This window comes from Vigna unguiculata, chromosome 9, assembly GCF_037176805.1.
Source record: "Vigna unguiculata cultivar grain cowpea cultivar isolate G323 ecotype 2 chromosome 9, ASM3717680v1, whole genome shotgun sequence".
Taxonomy (NCBI): Eukaryota; Viridiplantae; Streptophyta; class Magnoliopsida; order Fabales; family Fabaceae; genus Vigna; species Vigna unguiculata.
In genome coordinates, this window is record NC_140800.1 from 36,790,281 (window position 1) to 36,801,396 (window position 11,116).

At 31.5% G+C, this 11,116-nt stretch overlaps 1 protein-coding gene across 1 annotated transcript; it reads left to right on the forward strand.

The window, feature by feature from the left end:
* Positions 1-6,042: 6,042 nt before the first annotated feature.
* LOC114164729 (S-locus lectin protein kinase family protein) lies at positions 6,043-9,141 on the forward strand. Its single transcript, XM_028049479.2, has one exon. The coding sequence runs from the start codon at positions 6,323-6,325 to the stop codon at positions 8,903-8,905; it is 2,583 nt and encodes an 860-aa protein (XP_027905280.1). The 5' UTR covers positions 6,043-6,322; the 3' UTR covers positions 8,906-9,141.
* Positions 9,142-11,116: the final 1,975 nt, after the last annotated feature.

Here is an 11,116-nt window from a genome sequence, read left to right on the forward strand (position 1 = left end):
ATTTTGACTTTCGAAAGTTGATTTCCGGTAATATATTTTGATTTCCGAAAGTTGTTATCCGAAAATAATTTTAGGAGAATGATATTTGTGATTTTACTTAAATAATCAAAGGGTTTTTTTTTTTTGATTTAAAGAAATTTTGACAGTGTGGAAGAAATTTTGAAAGTTCAGAGAAAAAAAAGAGCCAAGTTCAATGGAGTAATTTGGGCTTCGTGAAATTGCGGTTATATCACTTTCTGGACAATTTCTTTGTGCACCTCCACAGTTTTCTTCCTATATTTCTATAATTTTTTCTCATAACAATGACATTTTGGATTGTATAATTTAAAAAATTATTTTTAAATTTTAAGATTGAGAAATTTAAAAGTCAAATAAATTTTGCATTGTGTAATCTAAAAAGCATTTATTAAAAAAACAAAATTGAGCAATTTTAATTTCAAATTGTATAATTCAAAATTACGTTTTAATTCTAAATTATATAATTTGAAAATTATTTTTTAATTTTGGATTATATAATAAAAAAGTTATTTTTATTTTCTGAATTGAATAATCTGGATGCTACTTTTTTTAGAAAAAAAATAACTTATGGATTATATAATCTGAAAAGGGCAAAATGGAAGAAGAGTTAAGGAGGTGCAGGAAAAACGTTATGGAGGTGAAGGAAAAACTGCCCACTTTTTGATTGGTTTCAGGGCATGTGCTTCGGAAATAATACATGCTTAAGGACCACTCTAATTGGGCTTTCTGTGGTAAGACCATATAATATAATGGCTATTGCTTCCTACACTCAATCAAATTTCTCATCCACCCCATCAGGAAACTTTTCGGGAAAAAAAATTACGTGATAGAAAGGGAAGATTTTTTTTTTTTTCCAGAATAAAACAAATCCAGAATTATTTATTGTATTCTGGAAAATAATTTCCTAGAGTGATAGGATGTTTGAAGAAATCTGGAGTAAAAGCACAGTTTTATTTCCTAAAGTGACAGCTCTTTTTTCATTTGTCTAAAACTAAAAGCACATAATGCAATAATAATAATAATAACTATAATAAAATTTTAGACAGCAAGATAAATAACATCTTTCATTCAAGTATTTATTTGAGTTAAAGTTTAAAATTCAAAATTTAAAATTTAAAATTTAAAATTTAAAATTCCCAGTTATGAAATATGTGAAAATTGACTATTGTAGATGAATGATATGTAAGTATAAAATGTAAAAGAAAAATAAGAGATTGTTACCATGTAACATCCCAGTGAGGTGCAATATAAAAATTTAGGATCACACAAATAATATAAGATGAATTGAAGATTCCTAACCACAACCACCATGCCCGACAAGGCTGAGCTGTGCCAAGACTTGAAAACCAATTATTCTATAATTTATGTGACAATCACAACAAATTCCATGCAACACTGATTTCTTTTGCAATGTTATCATACTTTCAATTAATTCACCATTTGTTTTTTATTTCTTTCAATTTTCTTTATCAAAGTTGATAAAAGATATATTATCTACAAAATTATTCAATAAAATTCTCTATTTATCACTCTTAATTACCCTTTTGTTATAGAAATATTTAATAAAAACATTAATTTTAATAAGAATATCATAGTAAGATTTATAAAAAAATATTGAGTATCAATTTAAGGAGGAACAATATTACTTTATTTTTACAAAAATTGAGACTAAATTGAAACTAAAAACAAATATAGAGATCAAATTGAGTCATTTTGACACATGACACAATTATGAAGTGATACGTGTAAAAAATTAAAAAAAAAACAGAAATTGACACATGGCGTTGATTTTAACACCGTCTGGTCAAACTAACCGTAAGAACTAAATTGAATATTTTTAAGAAAATGAAAAACAAATTGAGACAATGAAAAGTTGATGACCAAACTAATATTATTTGACAAATAGGGGAACCAAAAAAATACTTTAACTTTATAATTTTTTATTTATATTAAAGTTTTTTGTAACTTAAAAAGTAATTAAAATATTAAAATTAATATAATAAATATAAATATTGGTACTGACGTATTTTTTATTTTAAAATCTTATGTAATATTACTTTTTAGTTTTAATATGTTTATTATGTTGCGTCAAATTTTTTAGGGTTTATTTTAGAAAATTCTCAAAATTAATATTTTTTTAACAATTGTGTTCGTTAATATTTATGTGAAAAATGTTCTAGAAATTTTATGAAATTCTAAAATATTTTTTGTGAAGCATCAAACCAATAACTTTTTATATTCTTTAAGAATTTTTTTATGGTAATTTTAATATTTATTATACTAATTTATATATTTAAGTTACGAAAAACTTTAATATAAATAAAAAATCATAAAAATATAAGTTGTCACAAAATTTAATTTTTAAAAACAACTTTTGTAAATTCATAATATAAAAATAACACTGTATAGTAAAATTCATTCAAAATAAAATAAGATCTTGAATGAATTTATAATATTTTTAATAATTTAATTATAAATATTTTATATTTTTCTTGGAGAGAAAGTAAAGAAAAAAATATATATATATTTCAATATAAAAGAGAGAGAACAATACGTAAGACACAGAACACATAACTCTAATTCTTATTCTATTACTAAATATTTTGTTTGTTGTACTTTGCTCTTTTAGTTTTTTCTTTCACATTAATAACTTATTTACCGCAGTTCAACAGTTAACTTAGTTAACTTAACAACATGAGTTTAGTTTCTTAAAAATGAATTATTTTATAATACAGTCCAATTATTATTATAAATAATTTATTATTTTTTAGTTTAATATGGTACAATTAATTATAATTTAGTATAGTATAGTAAATTAAGTCTAACCCTAGTTTAGACGCCACATGCGAGCTAAAATCACTCACATACACCAGAAAGAACAATTGATCATGAGAAAATGACAGAAAAACTAACTTACTCAATTGGAGAAATTGTTCGGACATAAATGGAGAACTCATCACAATAATCACTCTAGTAGTCTTCAATCTTCAAAAAGATGAACATAAAATAAGAAAATCTAAAGAGATGTGAGAAAGCTCTAAAAAGAAATTTTTTAAAGAGATGATCTGTTTATAAATAATGAAACTCGTTTATAAAACTTCTATTTATACTTTCATTTTTTAATATTAAAAAAATTAATCGAACATCCTTGTTTTAAACCATCTATCAATCATAATATTAATATATCATTTTCTAAGTTTCTTCATTTATTATTATTATTATTATTATGTTTTGTTACGATAAATCTTAATAAGTTTCATTAATGTCTATTTTTTAAATTGGATACTATTCTGTATAAAAATATGTTGAACTTATTAGAATAATATTAATGCATAATAAATATTATAAAAGTTATCTTCGTAAGCTAAAAATAAATACTAAGATAAACTTTTATTAAGAAATTTCTTTTTAAAAAGTTATTTTGATTTAACATTTTAAGTACGAGAGTTCATGATATAAATTGGAACAATATATTATCACTTTAGTAAAATTTGTTAGCTATTTTTTATATCCATTAACAAAAATATAATTTACTAGAAATATAATTATTTTAAATTTATATTCCGAAGGATGTAAGTTGTGAGAACTTTTAATCCAAATTTTTCTTTTAAAATTAAAAATGTACAAAATTTAACGATAATAATTTTAAGCAAATATTTCTTAAAATCAATTTTATGTTTTAGTAAAAAATTACGTATCAAAATATTGGATGAGCTAATTGGAATATCTTTAATTATAAAAGTTAAGCATGCAGGTTGTGAAAACTTGATACCTTATAATATACTGTTTTAAATACTTGTGAGATTCAAACTAGTAAAATAATAATTGTGAGCTGTATCTGTAATTTCTTTTTAATAAAATAAATAACAAAAATTTATTATTATTAACACAATTATTTTCTAATACAAATTATGTAACTCTAACTTTTTATTGCATCTAGATATATATAGGAGCATTAGTCCACTAGCTAAATATAAAACTATATATTCTCTTGTATTGAATTTTACGTAATAACAACAATAATAATGATAATTAATTTAAAATTTAAAATAATAAAATATAGGTTAATATTTATTTTAAGTAATATTTTAATTATTAGAGTGAGATAAAACATTTTAAAAATAAAAAAAATGTTTAATTAATTAGATAACCATGGAGGGTTAACACATCCCCACACCACACATATTAAACTCTCAAGTTCAAAATCTTACTTTTCTAAATAATATTTTAATATTTTGCTAATAAATATAGATAACAACTATTTATTTATTTATTTTTCCTACCTGCCCCTAGGCTGAAAACCTTAATATAACCAAACACTTACACTTTTATTTTTGAATACTCTATCTAGCTTACAAAATTGCAAAATTTTTAATAGAAATTATATAAAAGTAAATAAATATATAAAATATGCATTTGAAAATGCGTTATTATCAATTCACTTCTTGTAATAGTGAAATAGTTTACAGTATGATGTTGAACAAACGTCTTATAGTATTGTTGTTCACGTAGTTATTTGACATTAACTGTAGCCGCGTTAGTTGATTTAATTAGTTTGCATACCTCATTTTCTTATATAATCACGTCTTTATTTTCAAATTCCAAGTTTTTCTATGGCCGGAGTATTGAAGAAACACCTAATTATTTGTATGAAGTAAAATAGGAGGAAGAAAAATAATTTTCATACAAATAATTACAAAAAATATGGTACGAACTAAAGGTTTCAATAATATGTGCAATCACTATTCTACTAAGGTTTTTTTTATGGTAATTAAAATATTTTTTTATATAATGATAAAATTGACATAAATTGATGACATAATATATTTGAATTTTTATCTCATGAAAATATCTAAAAAAATTGCAATATAATACCTTTTTTCTTTTTATAATAGTTATGACTATGACTTAGTTTCTATATCTTGCTTAAGTCAATAATCCTAACCATTACAGAAAATATTTTATTTGTTTAAATAATTCCCCTCCCACAATAACAATATACAATTTTCTCCTCCATGTATAATAAAAAAATCTTAAAATAAAATATCACTCTAAAAAATTCATTAAATATCAGTTCATCTTAACGATAAAAAATAATTAATTATTATAGTAACTAATTTAAATATAAAATATTAAAATAAATTTTTTAATATTTCAAATAGTATTTATTATGAATAAAATAAATAAAAAAATTAATTGATTTATGAATTAGACTTTAAATTAATGTCTAATATTTTAACTAATTATCAAATTTTTGATTATCAAGAAAATTAGTATTTAAATTGATTAGTAATTAAGTAAAGGTTAATTTAGACACAAATATTTTTGTTAGATTTAAAATTTTAGTAATTCATGTTAGAATCAAATTAAGAATGTAATTTAAGTCCAAATCAAAATCAATTTTTAAAAAAAATAAATATTATCAGTTTCTCTTATCCAACATATGAGAAAAATAATCATACAAGAGATTCTGTTCGAAAATCGTTTTCTTCTAGAGGTACTTGCTCTGGTTTTATAGTTGTCATCCCCAGATTCCACCCGCTACCATCTCCAACTCCATCGTTTGCGTAAACACGCAATTTGGCTTTGACCCATTTGCCATTTTCGTTTCACTGCCCCTTTTATCTGCGCTTGGAGGCCGTGCCACACCCTTGACTTCATGATGCAGACAACTCGTGTACCATGTTTTCTCCTTTTCCAAGCTCCCATACTATATATGTCTTTAAAAACAAAGAGTTTTGTTAAATCAATAAAGTATACATGAACATATGAGTTGTGGAAGAATGTATGATGCATCTACTGCAATTATTTCAGATTAAACTATATTAAATACTCACGTCATGCTGCCCCATAAGTCGCTGCTTTTTAAAATTAGTCTGCTTTAATTAGACAACAATAATTTGAGGAGAAGAAGGTTTGTGGAAGGAGTGCTGATCCTGATACCAATATACCAATATCATACAATATTATTAGTGCTTTAAAATGTGAGAAAGAAATGGCAATGACTCGTACGTTAAAAAAAGTTTCTGTTCCTTAATTTTTATCCTCGTGTCTTCTCTGCCTATTCATCTTAGAATAAATAATTGCCACCACACCTTCGCTTTCACTGTGAATTGGAATTTGAAAGAGTTTATTAGTGAGGGCTGTAACAATTTTTCAATAGTCAACGCAGAAATGGGTAGCAGCAGCATACCAGAAAATAAAATTGAAACCACAAAAACTGACCAATTCCACCCTCTTCCCCTTCCTCAATTCCAAAGCCATTTCTTACTTGTCTCGGTTCTGCATTTCTTCAAATTACACCATGAAACCTATCTTAACTCTCTCTTGCATTTTCTTTTTGTGCAACACCATTTCGGCTCGCACTTTTTCATACATCACTCCAAATTTCACTGCCTCGTATCTTCATTTCATCGATGACTTTGGTACGTTCCTGTTGTCTCCCAATAACACATTCAAAGCTGCTATATTCAACCCCGGTGGTCAGCAAAAAAGTTTCTACCTGTGTGTCATTCACGATGCGTCCAACACTATCATTTGGTCTGCTAACCGTGATGCCCCCATCTCAGACTCTGGACAAATGCTTTTGACTGTCAAAGGGATCACAATCCTCGACCAAGATGGGAACCCCAAATGGTCAACGCCATCATTGAAATCAGAAGCAGATAGGCTTGTGCTGACCGAGATGGGAAATCTCGTCTTACAGGATAAGTCCAATGGTTCTCTCTGGGAGAGTTTCCAAAGCCCGACCGACACAATTGTTGTCGGACAGCGTTTACCTGTCGGAGCATCTTTGTCAAGTGCAGCATCCAATTCAAACTTGTCAACAGGAGATTTCAAGTTCACAATTTCTTCCTCTGATGCAGTGCTGCAATGGTTTGGACAGACCTACTGGAAACTTTCAACCGATACAAAAGTCTTTAAGAATTCAAATGATATGGTGGAATACATGGCCGTGAACAATTCAGGGTTTTATCTATTTGGAGATGGTGGAACAGCTTTTCAACTGGGATTGCCACTGGCTAATTTTCGAATTGCCACGTTGGGTACCTCTGGGCAGTTCACAATCAATAGCTTTTCTGACTCTGGCTTGACGCAGGAGTTTGTGGGGCCAAGTGATGGTTGTCAAACTCCCTTGGCTTGTGGGAGAGCAGGGTTATGCACTAAGAGCACCGATTCCTCTTCACCTGTTTGTTCTTGTCCCCCAAACTTCCGCGTAGGTTCAGGTACTTCTGGTGGTTGTGTGCTCAGCAATGGATCCTATTCCTTGCCACTTGCTTGCGAAAATTCTGCAGTTGTTTCGTTTTTGAATATAGGGTATGTTCAATACTTTGGCACTTTTTTCACCGATCCGGTTATGTATAAAGGGGATTTATCTTCCTGTCAAAAATTTTGTTCCAATAACTGTTCCTGCCTGGGAATTTTGTATAAAAATACGTCTGGTTCTTGCTACACGATTGAGAATGAGTTGGGGTCCATTCAGTCAAGTAATGGAGATGACAGAGACATGTTGGGGTTTGTTAAAACTAACGTTGTCGAATCTAAACCTGGTACCAACGATGATAGTGGTAACAAGCAAAGTTCTCAAAATGGGGGGTTTCCAGTGGCAGTTGCGGTGCTGTTACCTGTTATTGGATTCATTATTTTGATGGCCATAATTTTCCTTGCGTGGAGACGATTGATTCTGGTGTCAAAGATTAAAGAAGTGAAGCTAGGAAAAAACTCACCTTCTTCAGGGGACTTGGATGCGTTCTACATTCCTGGATTACCTGCAAGGTTTGACTATGAAGAGCTTGAGGAGGCCACAGAAAACTTCAAGACTCTTATTGGGTCAGGTGGGTTTGGAACAGTGTACAAGGGTGTGCTTCCTGACAAATCTGCTGTGGCAGTGAAGAAAATAGTGAACATAGGCATTCAAGGGAAGAAAGATTTCTGCACTGAGATCGCCGTGATCGGAAACATCCACCACGTGAACCTGGTGAAACTGAAAGGCTTTTGTGCTCAGGGGAGACACCGGTTGTTGGTTTATGAGTACATGAACCGTGGATCCCTTGACCGGAACCTCTTCGGTGGTGGTGGACCCGTGTTAGAATGGCAAGAGAGGTTCGAGGTGGCGCTTGGAACGGCGCGTGGACTTGCTTACCTTCACAGTGGGTGTGAGCAGAAGGTTATCCATTGCGACATCAAACCCGAGAACATTCTCCTGCAAGATCAGTTTCAGGCTAAGATATCTGATTTTGGACTCTCGAAACTCCTGAGCCCTGAACAGTCTGGTCTGTTCACAACAATGAGAGGCACGCGTGGTTATCTTGCTCCAGAGTGGCTCACCAACTCTGCCATTACAGAAAAAACCGACGTGTATAGCTTTGGAATGGTGCTTCTTGAACTCGTCAGTGGAAGAAAGAACTGTTCTTTCAGGTCAAGAAGCCATAGCATGGATGAAAGCAGCAGTGGAGGCCATTCCTCCACATCATCAACAACTGGGTTGGTTTATTTTCCGCTATTTGCATTGGAGATGCATGAACAGAAGAGTTACCTGGAGTTGGCTGATCCAAGGCTAGAAGGACGTGTGACATATGAAGAAGTGGAGAAAGTGATTCGCATTGCCTTGTGTTGCGTTCATGAAGAACCTGTTCTGAGGCCAAACATGGTGACTGTTGTTGGCATGTTGGAAGGTGGTACTCCATTGCCACATCCCAGGATAGAATCTCTGAACTTCCTGCGCTTTTATGGCCGAAGGTTTACTGAAGCTTCCACTATAGCGGAAGAAACTGAGTATGGCTCTTTGATGCATCACGAAGCACGTAGATCTACAAGCATACCGAGTGATTCACCTTCCCATGGTTTTTCTTATATGTCTTCACAAAATATCTCAGGGCCAAGATAGCGAATCCTGTTTATGTTTGTTGGTTTTGGAACTTACACAAATTGTAGTATAATATGTCATTAGCGTGCTATTATGTAGGTGATCTATTTAATTCTCTGATTTGTAGTCCCATTTGGTTATTATAATTAATAACTGTTGTGTAAAGGATTAAAAATTAAGAAGGATATCAAGTGCTTACGGTCAAAGTAGAAATAATTTCATGGAAAGTGAATCAGGTAGACAGTCTTTAAATTAAATTTACAAAACATTAATTAATTAAAATAACTTAAGACGGTAAGACCTGTGATTTCGAAGACTTGTACCCTCTGTCCAGGGATTTAACAGAAATTCTCCATCTTTGGTCACAGTAGCGATACCACCATGGCCAGTGAGGTTCTTTTACGTGTGTAAATCTAGGAACAAAAGGTAACAAAATTGATGAAAGTTTTTTTAGTATTGAGTGTAATTGATAAAATAAATTGAACGGAAAAGATACTTGTACATTAAACATTTTGCATCCCTGAAATCTATCTTTATTCAAAGAATGATATTCGTCAGTTATTTTTATCAAGTGTATGCACCCAACATATATGTTTCACTATAATCTTTCATATTTTATAAGTTTTTTTTTTCAAATTTATTAAAAAAATGTAAGAAAATATTACTTTTTGTGATTTTTTCTAAAAGTTTTAATTACTAAGTGATTTTTTTTACATAATTATTTTCTACAAAATAATAAATTTATATATATTTCTTACAAAATTTGTTGTGAAAAATACTCTATACAAAATATTTTAAAAAAAAATTAATAATAATTTTTGCAAATTATTTTTTATAATAAAATTTATAAGTATTTTTTTTAAATTAAAATAAAATTGGTAAAAAATATATATTTTTTTAATAATGCTTTGGTAAATTAACTTAGAAAAAAAATATTAAATTCAATTATACAGAAAATGTGGTTGGACATGCTAAAAACAGAGATAATATCTTGAGAAACATTTTTTTTCTAAACAATCAAATGATAATTTCTTTTTAACGATCAAATATTACATTGAGATTGATATATTGTTATCTCAAACAACAAACAAATATTCTATGTGTGTTGTGTAGGGGTGGGCATGGACGGGATTTTTAATGATCCCATCCACATCCATTTTAGATCCAAATAATTGGATTAAATTTTCGACCCAAATCCATTTTTTTAGCAAAAGTAGTTTAGATGTTTTTAAAATCTATATCCAAATATTTGGATCAAGATTTAAATCCAATCCAAATATTTAGATCAAGTTCAAAATCCAGAATCCATTTTTAATAAAAGAAATTTAAATTGAATTTTTTAAAACTTGTGTCATTAAGGCCAACATGACTCAATTCGTACAGGTCGTTAGGCACGACCAGTCTAAGTCGTCAAGTCAACCCATAGAGGTGTCAATTTGGCTCAGCCCACAGGGCTTGGCCCTGACCCATGTGGGCTAGGGCCAAAAAAGCCCATATTGAAAAAAAACTCCATCAAAGAAGCCCACAGGGCCAAAAACCCTGTGGGTCAGAGTTAACCCATGAGCTTTCATCTTCAACATGAAAAATATATTATTTTTTAAAATAGATTCGGATAAGCATGACGACTCGAATAGGTCGAACGACCAGGACGGGCCTTACGACTCGGACGGGCCCGACGACCCGGACGGGCCCGACAGCTCGACGATCCGAACGAGCCTGACAACCCGAACGGACCCGACGACCCGAACGAGCGCAATGACTCGAACAGGCCCGACAACCTGGACGGGATCGACAACCCGGACGACCCAGATGGGCCCGATGACCCAGACGGGCCTGACGACCCGGACAACCCAGACAGGCCCGACGACCCAGACGGGCTCGACGACCCGAATAGGCTCGACTAACCAGACGGGCCCGACGACCTACACAGGCCTTATGACCCGGACAAACCCGATGACACGAACGGGACGTTGGGCCCTTCCGGGTCGTAAGGCCCGTCCGAGTCATTGGGCACGTCCGTGTCGTCGTGCCATCCGGGTCGTAGGCCTGTGTAGGTCGTAAGGCTCGTTCGGGTCATCAGACACGTCTTGGTTGTCCGGCTTGTCCAGATCGTCGGGCCTGTCCGGGTCTTCGGCCCGTCTAGGTCCGTCCGGCCCATTCAGATCGTCCGGGTCATCGGGCCTGTTTGGGGAGTCGGGCTCGTCGGCTCGTCCGGGTCGTCGGGCTCGTCTG

Excerpts from the sequence above, each read along its gene's own strand:
- LOC114164729 (XM_028049479.2), top strand. The coding sequence starts at position 6,323 with ATGAAACCTATCTTAACTCTCTCTTGCATTTTCTTTTTGTGCAACACC.